The sequence below is a fragment of the Protobothrops mucrosquamatus genome, unplaced genomic scaffold (genome assembly GCF_001527695.2).
Source record: "Protobothrops mucrosquamatus isolate PMUCROS unplaced genomic scaffold, P.Mucros_1.0 scaffold95, whole genome shotgun sequence".
NCBI classification, from domain to species: domain Eukaryota; kingdom Metazoa; phylum Chordata; class Lepidosauria; order Squamata; family Viperidae; genus Protobothrops; species Protobothrops mucrosquamatus.
Window position 1 is genome coordinate 1,584,750 of NW_015386470.1, and position 22,834 is coordinate 1,607,583.

General features: G+C 39.8%; 1 protein-coding gene across 1 annotated transcript; it reads left to right on the plus strand.

Moving 5' to 3' along the window:
* The first annotated feature begins 793 nt into the window (after positions 1-793).
* On the plus strand, positions 794-1,342 carry TMEM275 (transmembrane protein 275). Its single transcript, XM_029283450.1, has one exon. It carries the CDS (start codon positions 794-796, stop codon positions 1,340-1,342), a length of 549 nt encoding a protein of 182 aa, XP_029139283.1.
* Positions 1,343-22,834: the final 21,492 nt, after the last annotated feature.

A 22,834-nucleotide genomic window follows, 5' to 3' on the forward strand; every position in this document is an offset into this window, starting at 1 on the left:
CTAATAAAACCAAGGTTTAGCAAGACAGCAAGGCTTCAGGCCTTTGAACTGAAGTGTTGTACATGGTCTTTCAGCTGGTTTCCAGACTAGCATCATCCATTTCAATCCATCACAGTTCTTTAATCAAGTGTTTGTGGCTATATTTGATGGCAGAGATTGGAGAAAAAAAGAGGAAAGGAATAGTATAAATCAATTGAGTTAGCACATAAATTGAATTTTGCAGTTAGGATGAGACAGGTGCTGAGCACAGAACTCCTGTAGCTTTACAAAGATTCATTGCCAGCAGTAGAGGACAGAATAACCATTCTTTCAAATGTGACTGCTCAACCAAGGCTATTAAGATTGACCAAGGTTTCAAGCCAGGGCTGGCTTACCCCCATGGGCATGGCACATAACAGTTCCTTTAGCCTGGAAGGCACACGTAATTCCAACTGAGATTTCTCCTTATCTGTCTTTTGATCTCTGGGGATAGCTTGGGACAAGTAGAAGCTGCAGTATTATTAATTCCCCATTAATTCCCCTTTCAGATTTTACATCTCTAGTAAATGCACAGATATGCTTGTCTGCAGAGCCAGCTGTACTGCAGACACTCACTTGCAGAGATGAATAAGCGAACTAAAATATTTTACTCAGTGTGAATCTTTGTAAGTAGCACAAATGTTGTATGTTTATTTATTTGCCTTTCTTGCTTTTTATTTTTATTTTTGACAGAAATTCAGAAGAGTGGCCATCTTGTAGGTCCCATGAATGTTCTACAGTAAAGTCCAGGGGCGTTTTCAAGACACTTGCCAACATGTTCATGGACAAGAACAGTACTCCTTTATCCAAGAAACCAAACAAGAAAAAAACCAGGCCACAGGGTTTGCCTTCTCCAGCTCTTTGCTGTGCCTGTGGGCTCTGCATCATGCTAGCAGGTATTAACATCACCCTGGTAGGAGCATTTGCTTTTGGGACCTTCCTGCCTGTCAATAACCCTCCCATTGTCATTGGTCCCATCCTTCTGGTGGTGGCTTTCACTTTCTTTGGAGCTTGTTGCATTTGCAGCCGAAGGCCACCTGCTCACACCACAAGAAAATTCAAGCCAGGAGCCAATATTGGACTCATCAAGCCTGGGAACACAGCCTTTGAAATCGAAACCAGTGAGCACACTGTGCAAGACACAACAGCTGTGCAGTTGAGCCCAACCAACTCTCCAATGTCTTCCAAAAAGTCCACTCCGATCCATGAGAATTCTAAAGCCTGTACACTTTTTACAATGGACAGCAATGGTCCAGTTGCAAAATATACAGCAGGGGGAGAATCGATACATCTGAATTTGCCCAGGGACGTTGCCATGTCATAAACCAAACTGGAGAATATTTATGAGCATGTGGGTAGGAGGCACTTCAACACAACCAGATGGTTAGATGAGTTTCCAACAAAGCAAGCATCTGGAATCCAATTTAGATTTGGCCAGCACATGCATTAGAATATATTGAGAAATTTAAGGGAAAGGCATAATAAGGTGGCAATTAGTAATCAATACACAGCTGTATTGTGCCAGACACTGGTGGGGAAAGTCTGAATTTTCAGCAGTGACATTAAAGTGAAAAATGGAATACATAAATCAATGGCATGCAGCTACTGAAAAATCACATATCCTGTGTATTTAATTCATTATATTAATGGGTTGGTGAATGATAATGTGATGATAAGGATTTGGTGGTGCAGAGCAGTGGAAAATTACAGATTCTTGGATGAATGATAGAAGGAAGAGTGGGTTGTACAGAATATTGATTACAAATGAAATAGAATTGATATTCTGATTTAAGTGGTCACTTTGCTTCTTTTGAGGCTATTTGATATACTACTTTAATGCTATCAAAATGAATTTTCCTTTTGATTTTATCACATTCTTATTGCATTTGGTAGATGAAAAAGGTTACTTAAATTAATGTACATCAGATAGCATACTTTTCTCCATTCTCTGCTTTTTGGAATCAGTTGTTACACATGTAGCCGGCAGCTGAGTCAGACACATTGGGTTGTATATGAACATCTGAAATATACTGTATCATGGAAAATAAAAATATATATGAGAAAATGTGAGAATAGAGAAAATGCACCATGTAACAGGGCACATGGTGTAAATCAGTATAAGATGACTAACATTTACTGTAGTTTGGAATCTATAGAATTGTCTTATCCTAAACTGGTCCTTTAAGATGTACACTATGGAGGCATGCAGAGATGTATATATTACATGCCATTTGAGAAGGGACCACAATGTCCATAATAGAAACTTGGCTATCTTTGTATCTTAGAAGATCTTTCTTATGGGGAAAATAGTAATCAGATCTTTTTCTTATGCAACAAATTGTCTACTCTTGTGTATTGTTTGTCAGTGAAAAGAATCTCTGTGTTGTTCTTTCTAATCACTTCAAACCAATTTACTTCTCAGTGACTTTAATGAGGATGGTGCTTGTTTGCAAATAAAGCAGACTTTATGTTTGGATAACTACCATACTGTGAGTGGTGTCTGCAGGGTATGGTTAAAAAAAAAAAGTCAAGCTGGCAAATGCAAGAAACATAAAAAAACAGGCAGAGCTTCGATTACCTACTGCAGCTACCATCTTGATTGTTTTGATTACAACCTTCAGACACCCCTCTTTAGGGTCGATACATGTATGAATATATAGGCTGGAAAGGTCTACATGTGCACGAAGAAGATGGCAAGCATTGCTAATCCCTTTATTCAACTTCAGTTTGACTCATTGTTTACTTCTAGATATTGTTTGTCTCCTATGTATCATATTTAGGTGGGTGGCTTGTCTGCTCTTGCTTTCCTTGGCAGCAGTTCAGTGATTATTTATGTGCTTAGTTGAGAAATGTAAGCTCCAGTTGGAATGTCCAAAAACTGTTCATCATCTAAATGCTCTCCTGTCCCCTTCTTTTCTGGATCTCATATTTCATAAAATGGATGCTTGACCGATATTGATTCTTCCATTTCATAATTCTGGCAGAGATTAGAATTCTGTGGATTCATCTTGTTTTCTGCTTAAGTGTTAGCAATAGCCAAAAATACATATGGAAAAGAAACAAAAGGACTTGAAGGCATCTTGCTGTCTTCTAAACTATAAAATGAATTCAAAATGGAGGCGTAGATTGTGCAGGAAATCAAAGAGAAATAAAGGAAGATGTTGACAAGTATTGGTATCTTCTTTACAGAAAGTGTTAAATTCAGTTGATGAGAAGTGTTTGATGTCATTTTGAAAAGCTCTGGAAATTGCATGGTAATGTTTTGCTTCTATAATTATTTCATTGTTTATTATTTTGACTCATGAAAGAATATTAAATAATATTTATAAGTACCTTTATCTCAAGAGACTGATTACCAGTTTCCCTTTGGCTGCATCTACAATCAAAATGAGATACTCCACAACAATAAGGAGAACTGAGGCAGTTGCCTCAAGTTTTTCTTTTCTCTTTTTCTCTTTTCCTTTTCCCCCTTCCCCCAGTCCCTGTAGATGGGTTGGCCATTTGTTAAGCGGAGTAAAAGATATATTAAATGCTGCATCACAATACAGACATCTTAGCCTTTGACCTGATGCTGCAAAGTCTCTTAGATCAGTTGACAGTCTAGATTGAAATGAGGGCAGAGCTGAATTGGGCAGGCCGTGTTATTGCTCATAAAAATGAGCTCCAGGATTTCCTTTTGAAAGTATGTATTTAAAAAAAACAACTGTAGGGCTGTGCCATAGTCTCCTGGGTATGTCTTAGGTTAGTCCTTTATGTGTGCCTTCTATATAAATCCTCTATATCACGACCTCTTTTGTAAAGAGGTTGCGTTACAGGGCTGGGTGAAAGGTTCCTTGTGATGAATATGTCAGAACGTGGGGATAATGGAAATGTCAGACCAATAAGAGGTAGAACCTGCATGCAACATACATTTAACCTGTGAGGAGATGTGACTGAATCCTGCAGCTTCCACCAGATGAATAATCTAAAATGAATTCTATCTGGAAAGAAATCCATTAAAGATGCTGAGGGTTCTACATCATATACATGGTAGTATGTATAATTTAATTCAGAGGTGCTAAGATTTAAGTTGAAAAGTATAGGATTGCATATTAAGAGCAATCCATATAGCAAGAATGGAGAGAATTGCTTTCAGCAAGGACAGGCATTCAAATCTTCTCACTTAAGAAATTATTTGTGGTTTATCTTGTAATAAGTTTGAACAGCTAATTACACTTCCATTGTGCTGGTATCTAATTGTTATTGAAATGTTTTATGGTAAATTAACTCCAGTTGCAGATTTTAAAAAAGATACAGCCATTTGCATGTGACAGTCTGTCTTTTTGCTAGCAAAACATTAAGACCTAATAATTCTCTCAATATATCTCTCAAAACAAATTATCTAACAGTTAAAAGAGATTCTCATGGAAGGTCAATATCTTTTCAGCAAAACTATTTAAAAGACAAATGGATATGAGTTCTTTTTATTTTTCAATATTTTTTGTCTTCAAAATATTGTTAGTTTTGCATACTAAGGAAGTTCTTGGTTTTTTAAACAAACAAACAAACAAACAAACAAACAAACAAACAAACATGAATTGTGGTGGTGCAATGGTTAGAATGCAGTATTGCAGGCTACTTCTGCTGACTGCTGGCTGCCTACAGTTTGGCAGTTCGATTCTCACCAGCTCAAGGTTGACTCAGCCTTCCATCCTTCCAAGGTCGATAAAATGAGGACCCAGACTGTTGGGGGCAATATGCTGACTCTGTAAACTGCTTAGAGAGGGCTGTAAAGCACTGTGAAGCGGTATATAAGTCTAACTGCTATTGCTATCTGTCAGAATTCATTAAGAGAGTATGGAATTCTGTTAGGTTCCAGTCTGAATATACTGGATAATCATGTCGATTTCATTGTGCAAACTGCTTGTGACAAGTTCTGTACAGAAAACCAATCTTCGAAGTTTAACATGTGGTTATGTTCTGGTATCAGTTTCCATGTTTACAAAAGCAATTGGCTGTTTAACTCATTTTCAGCGCTTTCCCTGTGTTCAATAAAATATATTCAGATACTATCTCGGTTTTCTGCAGGCGATCTGGGAAGCCTCCTTCTTTTCAGTGGAATCATGCTGTTACTTTAAGAAAATGACATATACATTGGACCTATTAAAAAAAGGTCAACAGCTTTCCAATGGTGTATGGGTAATTGTAAGAACTGGAGATGAGAAAGATTATCTACACGTACAGACTTTTAGATTATATGTGACACCTCCATCAGAACTATTTAACCTTTGGTTCCACTGTGCTCTGCTAGTTTGTGGCTCTTCTAACACACCATTAGATCTGTGAGTCACTGGAAAACATGAGTTACTCAGAAAAATTCAGATGAGTTCAGAAAAGAAAAAAATGTTTGATCTCATGAAGTCATGGATTCTTTTAGTCCTGCTGGATGATTTGATGGGTTTAAGTTATGATCTTAACTTTAGATATGGGACTTTGAAAACTGAATCATGTAAAGTCATGGAATACTTTGTTGGCTAACAGTTTCAATGTTTATATCTAGTACTAAATACGAGTTGCATAAGTAACAATAAGAATAAAGAGCCACCTTTGGAATGACACAGAAGAAAATGGATGATAACAGTAGACCATAATTTCATCATTCATTGATGGGCAAAGCAAGGCAAGGTAAATCTGTACTGGAGCATGACAGTGACAATGATGGTCCAAGCTAGAACTTCTTTTTATAACAAAAAGCACAGCACAGTCTTCATTGTCTTTCCAATATGGGCAAGAAGCATAGCACTGGTGATTCTTTGGGCCTGAAGAAGACACGCTGTTGTGCAGTTCATCTGTGAAGATGAATGTGGCTCTGCAGTCCCAGTCTGGAAACACAGATTCTAGCACAATGGGGCATTGGAAGTTCATTGTGTGTATTATTCGGTGATGCCACTCATGATTTTTCATCAGTTGTTGTTGGTACCTATCTTCAAAACTGGTGTAGGCTTCATAACACAGGATTTGGCAGTGGGTTAAGTCAGCAATTTCAGCTTCTAGTTCCCTTGCCTGGATGTCACAGTGATGTAGGGTTTGCTTCACATTGTCCTTGTAGTGCTGGTATGGGTGACCTCAAGTTCTCTTTTAGGTCTCCAGTTCACCATAGAGCAACTGGCAAGGCCTAGGATGGTTGTCCATTCTGATGATGAATTTCACAAATGTAGGACAGTATGAAGAACATAGGCTATTTTTCCCTCTCCACCATGGATACAGCAGTTAACCAAGCACAGTTTTTAGAGTATAAATTCAACTGGGTGTAGTGAAAATTACTGGTGGGGAAATCTAGTACGGCCTTTTTAATTTGGCAGAATATGATTTTGGGTTGAGACAAATTCTTTCAAGAAGCATTATCTGCTGTCTCTGCTGATGAATTTTTTTAAAACATTGAATGACTGACAAACACATTTGATCACTGAAACTCTTCCAATCCTTGCATCACCATGCATGGCACAGATCTTTTTCGCAAGATGTTGAGAACCACAAATTGCATATTAGTTTGACATATTGTATGAATCTTGATTAAAATCATGATATTTGTCATGCAAAAGTATTCTAAGCACGAGGTCCCTGCCAATGAAGGGGAAAGACAGGGACCACTTACTAGGAAAGGCTCAAGACCTTGATATTTGTAACAAAGTGGCACCTACAGCCATCTCTTATGATTACCCCTCCCCCCTCTTGCTAGCAGGATTAATTTTGAAAGAAAACTTGCCCCCAGGCTAATGCTGGAATTGTCTTTGATTTCATGGCTGAGATTATTAGTATGGTCTGATATCCAAGAGTAATGAGATTAAGGAGACTGTGAAAAACGGGCAGAGAGAGAGAATGAGAGACTTTTGCTCAAGATTAAAATGTAACAGAGTAATTTTAAAGGCTTAATTATTCAAAACACTGGCTAATTAAATGGCACCAAGGAATCTTCAGTCTTAAAACAGGTTAGCCACCAGACATATTGCATTAATTGGTGCCCACAGAGAAAGCAAAATATAACCTGCATATTTTTTAGCCTATCTCTTACTAGAAGGAGTATGGTAGTTGCATATCAAAATGCTTGCAATGTGGTAGACATACCAAGCACGTTGTTAATACACCTTGAGCATGACAGCTTGCTCTGAATGAATATATCTCGAAATGGCTTGTCCCGGATCTTTTAAAATTTCATAGTAAGGAGACTTTTAACTTATACAACTTTGTTCTGCTGAGGATTGCACTAAAAGAAGAGGGAGACTTTAGATGAGATAGATAAGATAACCTTTATTGTCATTTTATAATACTTTACCAGCATTATTCAAAGTTCTTACAGACTGCAGGATATCCAAGGGCTAATTCAGTGCAGCTGAGAACATAACTATTGAGAAGAAGCATGGGAATGCATAGATGGTCCATGGCAGAAGATAAGATGTGTGCACTATTATTTTATTCATTACAATCTCTGCAAAGTAACCAAGAAGGGAAAATAGGAAGTAAATCTTGCAAATATCAGAATGGGCTTTGAGAGACACTGCATTTGGTGTGAGAATATGTAACATGAACTTCTCTTTGTGTACAATTTGTGATCAGAGAGAGAGAGTATGAGAGAAGGTAATCAGAATGGCAGTGCTAATTTTCATTTGTACACTTGATTTGATGCTATTGAAACAACCAAATGATTGATGTGACATTTTGTAGTTGCCAAGGGCACCTTTCCAATGTGCACGAGGCACTGGAAGAAGTCCTCCAGAGCGAGAACAAAATGTACATTTAATTGGGAAGAGAGAAAAAAGTTAATTAGCAACATAGCATTAAACTTTTGTGTTTATATGCCCAACTTGAAATTACTCTATTCAGTATTAATTTTGCTAGTCTGAAAGTTCAGTCTATGTTGGATAATGTGAAGTAAGCTATGAGAGAGCCTTGAAGCTCCACTGTTTGCATCCTTTGCAAAATCACTCTGAATAAAGTTGAATGGCGGGTATGCGCGTGTGATTGTTGAAAAGAACTGGCTTGATGAAGACCTATCTAATTTCCCTTTCTGGGAGCAATACAGCAAAGATCCTTGGTACCTCTTCAGATAATTATTTTGAACTCTACCTATTCAAAACCTATTTTGAAAGTTTGGGGACATGAAATTGTACAGGATTATCTTGGATTTTTCCACTGCCCTTATTGTCTATACAAAGAGATGTTGTAGTTCCACCAAAGTAAGACTTGACATTTACTAAATGTCCTGATAAAAAACATTATCCTATCTCTCTTTGCCTGTTTCCCCGCTTCTCAGTTACACTGCCATAAAACTACAGAGAGAACATCTTTTTTTTTTTTCCATTTTTTTTTTATTATTTTCCATCATAAAAAAAACAATCACAAGCATAATAAACACAATAACAAGTAAAAAAACCCCATCCTCCCCCGGACTTCCCAAACCTAATCCCAGGATAATATTCATATATGAGTAAACAAATACTAATATCCCTAACTCCACAAAATATCTTAATCTACAAAAAAGATAGAAAGAATAAACAAAAATAAAAAAAATCTAAAAACCTAAGTTATATTCTACCACTCTATGCTTCTTTTGAATATAAACAATCCATCTTCTCCATATNTCAAATTGGTTTCTTTTGCATCTAAATCTTGTACAATACCTAAAAGGAACAACTGTGGAAGAAAAATAATCCTTTTTTTAAAAATTTGCTGTAAGTTCCACCACAATTGTATCCAAAAGGCCTTAATAACCTTACACGTCCACCACATATGAAAAAAAGTTGCATCTGGATGTCCACACCTCCAACACTTGGATTCATACAGAGAGAACATCTTGATCAATGTTTGAATGTGCTTGAGAAGCAGGATTATAGTGAAGCTCAACAAGCGGCTTCATGGCCAGCTGGGCAATTCTGGGAGTTGAAGCAGTGGTGGGATTCAAACAGTGGTGGGATTCAGCCGGTTTGCACCAGTTCGGCAGAACCGGTAGCTAATTTTTTGTTGCCCAGGCCCAGAATGGACTTCCGGAAGGGGCATCCACACAGAGGACCGGTTGTTCACATATTTGAATCCCACCACTGGATTCAGATATGTGAACAACCGGTTCTCTGTGTGGAGGCCGCTTCTGGAAGTCCATTCTGGGCCTGGGCAACAAAAAATTAGCTACCGGTTCTGCCGAAGTGGCTGAATCCCACCACTGAGTTGAAGTCCACTGCTTTAGAGTTATGAACCTCCAACATCACCGTACTATGGCAGATCCAAATCTGAGAGAAAGAAAATGTAATAAAATAAATCTGGTCCTCCTCTGCAATTTGTTTAAAGCAGCAAAGGTCTGGATTTTTAAAATATTGTATTTGTGATACATCCTGATTTTTAGCCTTCACCAAAAGAGAGCCAAAGAAGGATAGCATGGCTTGGATGGGACATGGAGGGGGAGAGCTGCAAGATTGCCTTTATCTTCCAATTACGGGTTTGGCTTCTGCAGAATTAAGTGAGCCATTGAGCCACGGTGGGAGGCCTTGCAGATACTCTTTCAAACCTTCTAATGTAATCACCAATCGTACTTATTAAATTATCCTGCAGCAGAGAAGAGTTGAGCAAGACCTCTTGCACGTAGTAACCCAGAGCAGAAAGATGGGATCTCCCCATTAGAGTGTTCCCATTTTGTCCTGACATGGAAATTAGTATCATTGGTCTGAACGAAACAGATCTGGACCTTTCCCCAACCTTTACAGCTCTGTAGCATGCTTTTGAGAGGTCTTCTGCTTGAAACTATAAATGTATTTATTAAAAAATATCACATTTCTTCCCCTCATTTGTGGCAGCCACATGCTCCCCTCCCTAGTTTCCATATATATTGATTAGCCTGATCAAAACCACTCTTTTGTGGAAGCCTCCTGACTGCTTTGGAAAAGCAAAATCCCATCAGTTCATATTAAAGTATTTTCCACTTAGTCTAATTTGTTCTGGGTGATGTTTAGTGGAAGATAAGCTCTGTGATAATATGATCAAAATGATATATGCCATAATACCACAGTATGTATTACATGATTATATACTCTGGCATAATAAAAAATAAAAAAGAAAGCTGTAACCTGGGTATCCTCCAGAAATATTTGTCATGTTGAATAGGGATGGTGACCCTTGAGGGCCAGCACATCTGGAAAAACATTAATTTGGGGAAAGGCTGGGTTAGAAGACTGGAGACAAAAAAAAAATCCCACTGGGAAGTAAAGCCCTAAATCTTGGGATTCGATTACCTAAGCCAGTGGTTCTCAACCTTTTTAATGCCGTGACCCCCAACCGGTTGTAAGTCGAGGACTAAACCGGTCATAAGTCGAGGACTAAACCGGTCGTAAGTCGAGGACTAAACCGATCGTAAGTCGAGGACTTTCCCTGCCTGGGAGCGCCGCGCATGCGTGGTTCCACCCCCTGCGCCGGCCGAGGCATAGCTGGCAAGCGGCAGAGATGGAGCAGGCCAACTACCAGCTGGCCCAGCCCAAGGGAGGTAAGGCACCCACCGGAAAAGGGGAAAAAAAATGGTGGACAAAAAAAATGGCGGACAGACTTGCTTGGCGACCCCCATGAAATGGTCAATCGACCCCAAATGGGGTCGCGACCCATAGGTTGAAAACCGCTGACCTAAGCACTGGGTATCAAGATGAACTGAAATTGAAATATCTACAGCAGAGCTCTCCAACCCTGTCAACTTTAAGACCTGTGGGCTTCAACTCCCATTCTGGCTGGGGAATTCTGGGACTTGAAGTCCACAGGTCTTAAAGATGCCAAGGTTGGACAGCCCTGATTTACAGTATGGGAATAAGGAAGAAAAGGCAAAGAGTGAAGTAGTGGGTAGAGTTAATGGAGGCAAGCATGGTTTGCAAGGATAGAAAACTATAGAGCAGTGTTTACGTTAAGAATTCACTAGTCAACCCCACAGGGCTAAACTTTAGATTTATGTACATTTCCTTTCTTATGTTTTATTTAACACACACATACTTAATTTTACTTACTATTTGTTGCTTCTGTTCTTCGCTTGGCATAATGTTGCTGATGCTCAATGCATTGCTGTCTGTGAGGAAGGGAGATTAGAGGGTCTGGCTGATGAAAGGAGCATTGTGGCATGGTGATGCAAACCCCTCTTCTTTTCTATGTGTGTGATGTCACACATTTGCCCCCAAAGAGCAGAGCTTATGTTGCTTTTGTCATTTGGATAAAAGTAACAAGATCCTACATAGGGCACTATCTCAGGGATTAATGTCATAGGTATGTTTTTGTATCTACGTATCTGTGATACCCAGGGCACAGCACAAAGGCAATGCAGACAACTGGCAATGTAAACAGTTCTTTAATGGTTGCAAATTTCCTCCAAATGCTCCCACATTTTCTGGCAAGCCGCCAACCCAAATACACACACTCACCTTCCAGCCGACTCTGGCTGAAGGCAGTTTCAAGCCTGATTAGTATACAAATGTCCTCAAGGCCAGAAAGATAACAAACCAAACAAAACATCAATTAATGAGTCCGCTTGAATCTCAGCTTGCCTGCAGAGTTTGCAAAGAGAAAAGTCAAGATGCAGTCTGAGGTCGTATTCAGGAAATCCAGGTAATCAGCCGGTCCGGTCATCAAGGTGTCCAGGTTTTCCAAAGGCACAGAACAAGAACAACAATAAACAATTTCCCCAAGATTCAACGTTTGTTCCCGACAAAGTCTCCATCCCACAGCGGCTCCTTATATCTCAGTCCTCAGGTGTGCCTTCTGGGGTGGGGCAGGACGCTCTCCTCCCGAGTGAGCCTGCCTGCGTTTTTCCCTCCTCCTCTCCACTCTCCTAGCTCTAGGATCAGATGGGAATGGGCCTTGCTCCTTGCCTGAACTCTGTCTCCCCTGTTCCAATGCTGAAGGGCCCTGGCCTGCCTCAGCCTGTCCTTCCCCACAGTCCTCCGAAGCCACAGACACCTCTCCCTGGGCCTCGATAGGGTCCTGTTCCAGCTCCATTTCCTCCTCCGGTTCAGGCTCAGATGGAGGCATGACAGTATCTATAGGTAGTCCTTGACGTATAACAGTTCATTTAGTGAGTGTTCAAAGTTACAATGGCACTGAAAAAAGTAACTTATGATTGTGTTTCACACTTACGATGGACCCCTGTGGTCACATGATCAAAATTAGAGGCTTTGGCAGTGTTCCGGGCAGTAGTGGGATTCAAATACCTGAACAACTGGTTCTCTGTGTGGACGCTGCTTCTAGAAGTCTGTTCTGGGCCTGGGCCTCCCAGGTCCAGAAGGGCCCACTGGATGTGCATGGATGCCACTTCCGGAAGTAAGCCCAGAACGGACATCCGAAAGTGGTGTCCACGCACTTCCAGTGAGCCATTATGGGCCTAGAAGGCCTTCCTCAGGCTTCTGAGGCTCAGAATGGGCTTCCGGAAGTGGCATTCACGCACTTCCGGCAGTCCGTTCTTGGCCTTGCGAAAAAGGGCTCGAGCTTCAGCCAGTTCGCCAAAGTCAACAAAAAATTAGCTACTGGTTCTCTTGAACCGGTGCGAACCAGTTGAATCCCACCACTGATTCCAGGGTCATGTGATCTCCTTTCGGAAACCAGATTCACTTAACAACCATGTTACTATCTTAACAACTGCAGTGATGCATTTAACACTGGTAGCAAGAAAGGTTGCAAAATTGGGAAAAACTCATTTAACAACTTAGCAGCAGAAAATTTAGACCTTATTATGGTCATAAATTGAGGACTACCTGTATTGACAAAAGAAACATCGTATGTGGCATTTCACTTGCCTGTTGCACTGCATTCTTATTTAGGTTTACACTGAAGTCATTTCCATGCTGCTACTCACCATAGTCAATAGCTGCATGGGACTATAGCTCTAGTTTTTGTTTCTGCTAATATGATGAAATATGGGAAAGATAAAGCCTAAGGACCACCAATAGATTGGACATCTCATTTTTACAATACAGTAGTAGTGGAAAATACAAGAGGCACTGCCCTCTGGTGGCTGATGTTAAAACCGCACCTACACGTTATCTTTTATCCCCTTGCTACAGATGTTCATTGTAGGGCTGGGCAAAGATTGCCTGTGCTGGCTCAGGAATTCTGGGAGTTGAAGTCCACAAGTCATAAAGGGGGCTGTCATTCCCCACCTCTGATTTAGCCGGATCCTCAGTTCAGAATGCCTGTGACTTGTTTTGTGTAGGTCCAGAGAATAACATGCCCCATCTCATTCTAAATCCTGGAGAGTTATTCAGAAAAACCCTGAGCCGAACTTCTAAGAGGAGGAAGAGGACTGCTACATGCCCCAACTGTTGTCCTGGGATATTTCCAAGAAGGGAGGAGTTAGATCATTTAAATATGTGCTGTGCTTTAAGATGCTAAAAAGATTGCTCAATCTGTTGTGTATGAGTGGATGAAGCAAGAAAGAGAGACTGGACTTCTAATTTCTCAGCAAACTTCTCTACAGTGTACCATTGTGTTCAAATGTTCTTTAAAGTTCTTGTCTCTCTGAGTATTGTTGATCCCTTGCCTAGGTATGTAGGTGCTTTTTTTTGTTGTTGTTGCAAATAAAGCTATTTTTCTTTTAAAAATGGTCTTGAAAAGTAACCAGAGAAAGGAAATAACCCATTAGTCCTTACACCTGCTGTATGGAGTCTCACCACCAGGCCTCTAAGAAGTAGATCACAAAAGATCAGGCAGGCAGGACCTTTTTTATGTATCTTAGGGAAAGCCAACTTCTAGAATCCATGATTGCCCCATTTCAATGCTGCAGCTACCTAAGAATACATTTGCATGTTAACTTCCTCTATGCTAAGATGTTCCAAATTGGTACAGGACATGGTGACGCTTCCTGATGTTGAGATATTTACTGACTGTGGAATAAGATTGTCCTACCCAATTTGTAAACAGAACATTTAAAATTTAGTTAGAATTTAACCTGAGAGAACCTATGCCATTAGATAAATAATACAGTGTTTTTCCTTTGTTTTTGGTATTTTCACCCTCATGAAACATTTGTGCTTTTAAAAGATACTCACTTGTACTTAATTTAAAAAATAATTGGCTGTTCACTTCATTGTTCCACAATCAATTAGTGCCCACAAATCAATCCAATGATAGAGCTTGCAATTGAAGGTAAACTCAGATAGTTCAAAGAAATGACATGAAACTCAAGTATGCATTTATGTAATAGAAATTAAGACTATAATTCTATGCTGCCTCAGTAGGTCTCCATACCATTGGTGTGTAACGAAAATAAAATATAGTTATGGCTCATCACCCAGGAAACAAAACACATTCTAGTCACTTGTGATCCCATATATATTATTTCAGTATTAACAGACTGATTCTGTTATCAGTCCCAATTCAGAAAAGATGAAGAAAATCATGAAGTCATATAAAATGGTTCTTCTGGAAAAGCAAACCTAGAAAGCTCCTACTTTTTCATATTCATAAAAATGATCTGTTGTAAAGGGAAAACAAAACAGTTTTTGGTTTTGCTCTTTTCCCCCTTGCTTACATCAGATAGGGAGAAAAAAAGACAATTTTTTTGCATTAGGTTTTAGATTCTTCTTATGAAAACATAGGAAAACTTTTTTTGGTATGGCTGATAAAGTTACACACTTTTGATCCTAATAGTGGTTCACAGGGATGATTTTAAATTTTGTTTCAGTCCTGCTGCACACACACACACACACAAAAGACTTGTCAGCAGATGGAGCTATGCCACAGAAAACTCTCAATTGATGCCAAGAACAGGAAAAACATCTACTAAATGTCACCAACTGTGAAAGAGAATTTTATCTATGCAATTTAAGATATGCTACAGTGCCCTAACTCTCATCCATTTAAAAGGCATTTTGTGAAACTGGGCCAAAACTGCTCCCTAAAAGATCTCAATTACAATGCTATATCTTTCCACCAAACAGATGTATCCTTTTCTTCCTTTCCTTCCAATATGTAAAATGGTCCACAGACCTCACCTCTAATCAGCAATAGTTTGGGGAATCACCAGCTGGGTGAGGATTTCAGCCAAGACAGAATTTTAGTGCTCTAATGGGTAGTGGCAATAATCAATTTTCAAGCAAATCTGGTACAATATATTAATTATACTGTTGAAACTCTCAAGTTAGTATTGTTCTAGTTTAATACTGTGACAGATCCCAGGGACTGCTCCATCGCTTCATTATTTATATATTAAAACTATTTATATCCTGTCTGTATTGTGTACAACTCAAGGCAATGTACATACTAGTCTTGCCTATTTTACCCACAGCAACAACCCTGAGAGGGTTAGAACTCATGGACTTCTGGTTTCTAGTCCAGCTCTTTATTCACTATACCAAACTGGCTCTCAGTACCATCCACAATACAGAATTGCCTTATTGAAGGTTAGAACAACATGATATTGAGGAAAATTCATTCCCCATCTAGATGTGCCAAGAGAAAATATGTCCGAAACTTCCCCTAAAGCCTGCTGCTTTCTCCAGTCAGAAAGATCAGGGGGACCAATGAACAGGTATGTCTGCTGCCTCCCTCTTTCCCCCATGTCAGAGATAAAGTCATTCAGAGAGGGCTGTCTGAAGTCTGAGTAGAGAGTAATATGGTGAAGAGAAAACACCAGCTCCGTGAAAGTAAACCTATCAGTGGGGGTCGACTATTTTTGGCTGAAGGATGCAGAGAAGAGGGAAGAAGCTTGAGAAGGATGAGTCAACATCAACTGACAACATCACCAGATTCATCCTGACAGCCAGGGAGCCTTAAAGCAACAAGAACTGCTGGTTGATCTCTCTAGTAAGATCTATACAAACTTCCTCATCCTCAAGTCAGGCCCAGCCTTGAACAAGCTCACCATTTAGGCAGAGAACTGAGTTGCCTAAACTCAAGCAAGAACACCGGAAAGCAGATAGGGGAGGCATGTACTGTAGAGAGAAGGTGCTGCCTAAAAACTCTTAGCTGAACTTAGTGTTTTGAATGCCATGAATGGCTGCTGCTAAGACAACTTAATTTCTTAGTTGGACATTTCAGTTTGTGTTGATAATTTGAATGACTGATGTTTCAAGAAAGTGTTTGGTTTTAAAGCCATGTCCCTGAGGGCTTAAGAGACTGGATTGAATACATTGATGAATACATTTCATCAAATTCTTAACACTTTGTGTAATTGGAGTTAGTTCTGGCTGGTTTAGCCTTTGTTTCCTAAGCCCTGAGTTGCACTTCCTGGAAGCTACCAGGAAGAAGATCTTCCAGGGACAATGGGAAGATGAAAGAGCTTTTCCTTGTAGCACCCGTTCATCTGTTGATATCCAAATAATTCCTTAGTAGCAATCTGCTTTTTAATACTACAGTCCAGTAAAGAGTCACTAGGTGGCAATAGTGGCTTTTAAATTGATAAAAAAAATGCTGGAAGAACAAATATATTTAGACCCTACAGATCATAGTTATCTGTTCTGAACCTTCTTTTTTTGTATTACCCAATCAGCAAGTTTTATTTCTAGCAGTGATTTTTGTTTGGTTACATATTTTATTAACACCTTGCTTTTTCATTCAACAAGACAAGTGCCATGGTTAACAGATAAACCATTATAACACAAATAAAAGAACATAGAAGTATCAAAAAATGTTTCTTCAAATGCAACCCTTAATTATTATTATTTTTTTAAAAAATGGATTGGAAATCAAATAAATCTTTCAAAAGAGTGAATTCCATAGCTTGGGAGCATGCAACGCAAAGTTTCTCTGATGCCTAGCTAACAGGCTCTCAAAGGTAAGGAATTTTCAAAGGGAATTTCTGCAGATCTCGCTGCCTGGCTAAATCCAACAAATAATCAAGCTTTTAGCTACAGTTATTTGAATTTGAATTTTTTATACTGTTGTTGCAAGTAGTTTATTTATTGAGAGAGGGTGTTTAATATTGTGGTTTATTTTCAGATAAAGGGGCACTTTGAAAATAATTTAAATGAATCAGTGATTTTTTGATGATATATATTCTAATTTCAGGATGTCCAAACATTCTAGAGGATCAGTCACGTTTTCATAAAAAACAATTTAATTAAAAATAAAATCCCATGCATTTGAGAGAGATGTGTATTTGTTTCTGGAAATGTTGAATACGCTGCACAAGGGCAGTTTTACATGCTTAAGTAAGCTTGGTTACATTTCTTGGAACATATATTTCCCCACAGTGTATGCAACTCTCTGTGGGATATCATTTATCTACTTATTCATTCATTTAATGCCTAGCCCCAGTCCCACAGGACTCCAGGCAAGATTCATAATACATAAACCATTAAAACATTCATGATCAGGTTAAAATAATAAAAGCTTTAAAGCATAGCAAACCACAACACCACCAAAATTCAAACTGGGCATCAGGACCTAAACACTGCCTAGAAGAATACCATTGTTAGCTGCTTCTGGAAGGTATGTAGCTAAGGTTGGAGGTATCATAAACTCCAAAGAGAGGCCATTTGGAGGGCTGGCATTGCTGCAGAAAAGTAGCATCCTGAGTTCTGGCTTCTCCACCTCCCCAAAGTGGGAAAACATCGGCTGCTTTTCCCAACAAGATTGAATTGGTTGGGCCAGTTCTAGAGGGTGTCCATGGTCCTGAAGGCAACTTGGTGCCAAAGCATACAGGCTTTATAGGTTAACACCACTATTTTAAATTGCAGCCATGAACCTATTGGAAGCCAGTGTAGGACCTGTAACTCATGTATAAAATGTTCCCATCAGCAAGTGCCAGATATTAAATGGGCCATTGCATTCTGAACCAACTGAAGCTTCTGAGTGATTTTTAAAGGCAGTCTCATGTGGAGTGCATTTGTCAGGCATGAAAAACCAAGTCCACACGGTCCAATTAAACTGATTTATTGCTACAAAGCCCATGCACAGGAATCTTCTCAACTAACTGTCAGCACTAGATTGGAGCTAGAAAAGGCTCAATGGCAATCAAAGGGGGATGGACTTAGTTCATTTGTGGCTACGTAATGGCTCTAAACTGATCCCTCTTTTTACCTCTCTCCCTGGCTCTGCCACTGCTTTTCCTACAGCACTGCCATAATAATCTGAATGAGTTGTGACATGGGCAAGAGTCAATGCAGCTAGTTCCTATTGCCCACAATAGGACCAAGCTGAGTAAAACCTTCAAGCTATTGTTCCAGCAGGACCTCTGAGTCCAGGAAGATCTGACTTGTTCCTTCTCATTTTCCCCATCTAGTGACACTACTGGATCTGCCTGACAATCCTGATGGACACACAATAATTCCAGTATGCTAGGATTCAATTTTAATCTTTTCTTTCCCATTCACAACCTCCAGAACTGGGACAAGACCTCAATAGCATCACCAGCATATCCTGAGGTAAAGTTGCAAAGCTACAGTCAGCATCATCAGCATACTGATAGCAGTGAACTCTGAACTGACATATTATCTTAATGTAAATGATAAATAGTAATGGGGAGTTAACTGAGCCGTATGGCACCCCCAAAGGGAATAGCTACTAAGCTGACCTCCCCTATCCAGTTGCACTGAGGACAGATCAGAAACACTGTAAAAAAATGCCTCCAATCCCCAACTTCCAAAGTTGGTTCAGAAAGACACCATGGTCAATGGCACTGCAAGCTGCTGAGATATCTAAAAGGACCAGCAGAACCATGTTAACCCCATCCAAATCTCAATAGAGGTAATCCTTTGGTGCATTCAAAGCTCTCTTCATCCCACGGCCAAGCCTGAACCCTGGATGAAGACTTCATTCAAAGTACTCATTCACCATCACCTTCACAACCTTAGCTAAAAAAAAGAGAGAGGAAAAGATAGAAATTGGGTGATAGTAATATAAGTTCTCTGGATTCAGAGACAATTCTTAAGGAGTTTCCTTCAAGACTCCTGGCAAGATTGGAAAGTGCACGTTAGAAGTTTGACTTGGTGCCAGGTATCCTGTTGTTGTTGATGTCTTAATGTGTTTAGTTTTATAGTTTTAATAACGCTGTGTTGTGCACCAACGCATCTTGTCCTCCATCAGTTTCCATCCAGCATATCCATTGGTGGAGCTAAGGAAGGGAAATATTTATTGATAAACTTACCAAAGAGAAAGATTTTAATACGTTGTTTTAACTTTGGGTTGGGAACCCCTCCAAGTTGGTTAGAGGATGGATTGCTATATAACTGTTTTAAATGATTAAGTGTCCCTCCTGTAAGAAGGTATTAACAGTTTCCCAGGACCATGTAAATATTTTGCTCTGCAGCTCAGACGAGCGGCAGGGATGTAAGCAACAAGTGGCAGAGGACATTCTATCCATTTCTTTCAAACTCCTAGGACCAAATAAATACAAGATAACAAATATTGTCCTAGTTACCACTCTAGAATGTACCCTAATAAAAATCAAGATTTGAACAAATCTGAGTGACTTTATCAGCAGTATGCTGTGCTCACTGGTCAAAGAAGCCAAGGGAAGCATTTGCAATTGGCTCCTTCTCAAAAGGAAATTAGTCATCCTAAATAAGACTGTTGGGTGACAGTCCACTGATGCAATAAGAGGGGAAAGTAAGAATATTTTGCTTATTATTGCCATGGAATAATATTTCTCTTTTCACTGTTCGTCCATCTATGCTCTAGGCCAGGGGTAGGCAACCTTGGTTCTTTTATGACTCGTGGACTTCAACTCCCAGAATTCCTGAGCCAGCATGGCTGGCTCAGGAATTCTGGGAGTTGAAGTCCACAAGTCATAAAAGAGCCAAGGTTGCCTACCCCTGCTCTAGGCATTGCTTCTGTTTCTTCATCTCCCTCAGGGCCTTCAAAACTAGGAAGCCATCAGGGATAGACCAAAAGAGAAAGTTACTTTGTCAAGGGCCTAAGAATCACCTGTTGCTAGCAGCTACCTATTCCTCAATCGACAGGCCTGTCAGAAGAGCAGAAAAAGCCCAAAGTACTCACTAAAAACTATCTGGATCCATGAGGCACCATCTAAATTGGTCAAGCCATAGGAGGTCACAGATGGCTATCAGTTGTAAATGGAGCAGGAACAGAGTCCTGAGATGGAAAGGGCAGGAAAAAAAACTGGAAAAATTGGGGGAAAAGCAGGGTCCCCCCTCCATTTTTTCCAAATGGCTTTGAAAATAAAAAAGAAAAAAAAAAGGCGGGAACCCCGGGGAGTATTATGATTTCTTTGATATGGTCAGATCTAGAGATTGGAAGGCCTGGGAAACAAAATGGAAAAAATGGCAAAAAACCCCCTATTTTTTCCCCAATTTTCCCAGTTTTTTCCAGGCCTTCCCATTCTAGACCTGACCATATCAAAGGAATCATAATACTCTCCATATCCAGATCACTAACAACTGCTCCAAAGTGAAAGTATGGTCCAATACATCAGGGGTCCCCAACCCCCAGTCTGTAGACCAGTACCGGGCTGTGGCATGCCAGCAACCGGTCCGCACAAACAAGCAACAAACATGCAGGCAGCACACAAAACCATGCACCCTCTAATCTGTGGAAAAACCTTTCTCCACGGAACCGGACCCTGGTGCCCAAAAGTTTGGGGACCTCTGCAATACATGATGACTTTTGTGTGTTGAGTTTGAGGTTATTTGGAACAAGCCCATGGTTATCATAGAGACCATGAATCCTTGAATTCCAGTAGACCCACATCCTACCACATAAAAATCAAAGTCCCCAACACTAATAGACAGGGGGACTCAGATCTGATTCAACAGACCTAGGAAGTGATCCAAAAGGGTATTAAGGTGACCAAGAAGACCCATGTTTTTCCCTATAGCTCAAACTAACATAAATGCAGTAACTCTCTGCCATTCCAGTAACAGCAACCCTGATCACGGATAAGGTGTCATAATAAATCAATGCCACATTCTTTCCCTCGTCTTGGCCTCAGGATTGCTACAGGATCCCAAATCCAGCTAGGCAGATTTTTTAAAAAGGTGATATTCCAACTCTAACGCACCCAGGTTTTAATATACACCAAAGCTGCCTGTTTTGCCATTACCAGTTCATGGATGGGCTGGTCCTGGACATTTGTCTCCTGTGTCCTCAGACCTACACTCTCACTGTGGTTCAAGGTCTATTCTTCTTTTAATGACTGCTGAACTCCTGCTATTAAAGAAGAGTCCAGCCCCTACAGCAGGAGTAGGAAATTGTTAACAAGCCTACCCAAGCACTATTATCACAGGAGGTGCCCCCGAAACCATATCCAACTGCTAAGACTCTACAATGCAGGTTTTGAATGACTGTGGTCCCCAGGCCTCCCATCCAATTCCTAAGCACCCGAATGACCCATATTACAGTTCCTACTGATAGGCCACTTCTCAATTGTTTCTACACCTTACCCTGGTGAATACTACTACATGCCACCTTCCCAAATCTCTTCCAACTCACTGAGCCAATTCAATCCAACCAGTGTGAACCTCTATGTTGGGAAGGAGTTCCTATTCCCAGTACACTCTTAAATGTTACAACCCCCCCAAACAAACAACAAAACAACAAAAAAAACCTACTTTTCTTGGCTCCAGTCTGATTCCACAACACTTCATCATTACTGCAAGTCTGAGCAAGGATAAACATCACACTCCCCCACTTCAATTCCTCTACTGTTACCACTGTCAGCCCAGCTTAATAGGAATGCAAGAAGGCCATAACATTACAAGTTAAAATGTCTAATGCAACATATCTGGTTTTCATATTACTACACTGAGTATCACTTTACATGCTTTATTTGTAGACATCTGTATTCACTTGTTTCTCATTTGTGGTGCACTTGTAAACCTGTTTAAATATAAGGGGGAGAAAGAACAAGAAAATAGAAAAAGGTCTAGCTCAAATGAATGAGGTGTGATAATTTTGACATGATAGGCGCACAAGGGGAAGAACTTCATGGATTTCAGCATCATGTTGAAGGAACATAGATGTGGCAGGTTTATCATGGCAAGACTTTGATGCAGATGTCCAGGAACCACTTAGGAGAATGAATGAATAGGAGACCTATATATCCACACTGGAACCGCAGAGCATGTCTGCTACTTTTGATGTAAGTGAAGTTATACATAAAGAGCACATATGAACATAATAGATTAGAAACGTTAAATGTTAAACGATCTAATATTTGGCACAGTATAAAGTAGCATCTTTAGATTACTATCTATGGAGACTTTCAGTCATCCAGGTCATGGTTGTCCCAAAGGCAACTGGACTTTTGTTTTTCCATTGTAAAATTAATCTGTCTTATTCTTTCATTGAGAAGTTGGAGCTGTGCTTTCTGCAGGATGATTTTTTAGGCTACTGCATTTGACCATGAAAACATTAAAAATATTATTCAGTTAGACACAAACCTAGCTATCCTGCCACAAAATATATACGGTCAAGATCGTACACCTATTTAAAGCATTTTCTTAACAACAACAAATTTTTTTAAAAAGTCATTCTACTTTCAAAGATACATTTTTTTTCCATTCACAAACAGAACACTGCATCTTCCATATACTGTAGCAAAGGAGCTTGCTTTTCCCCTCCTTTCTTCAGAATGGTTTCTTCTATTCACGAGTAAATTTAGTCATTCAGCTAAACTACTTAAGATAGAGCAACTTGGCTTTCTTTCACTAAATGATGGCTTACCTTGCCAGCCTTGGATCTGACTTCTTCAGAAGTGGCAGTTTCTAAACCACCCTTCTCAAAATTGCTGCTCATCAGACAAACTGAGCTTACAATTCTCATGATTCCTGTGTACCAAAGCCCGCTGTGGATGCTATATCCTGAGAATATGAGGCTGGAGAAAGAACCACTTGTATACTCAGCAATTATTGCAGATTAATTAAAGCTT

Excerpts from the sequence above, each read along its gene's own strand:
- TMEM275 (XM_029283450.1), top strand. The coding sequence starts at position 794 with ATGTTCATGGACAAGAACAGTACTCCTTTATCCAAGAAACCAAACAAG.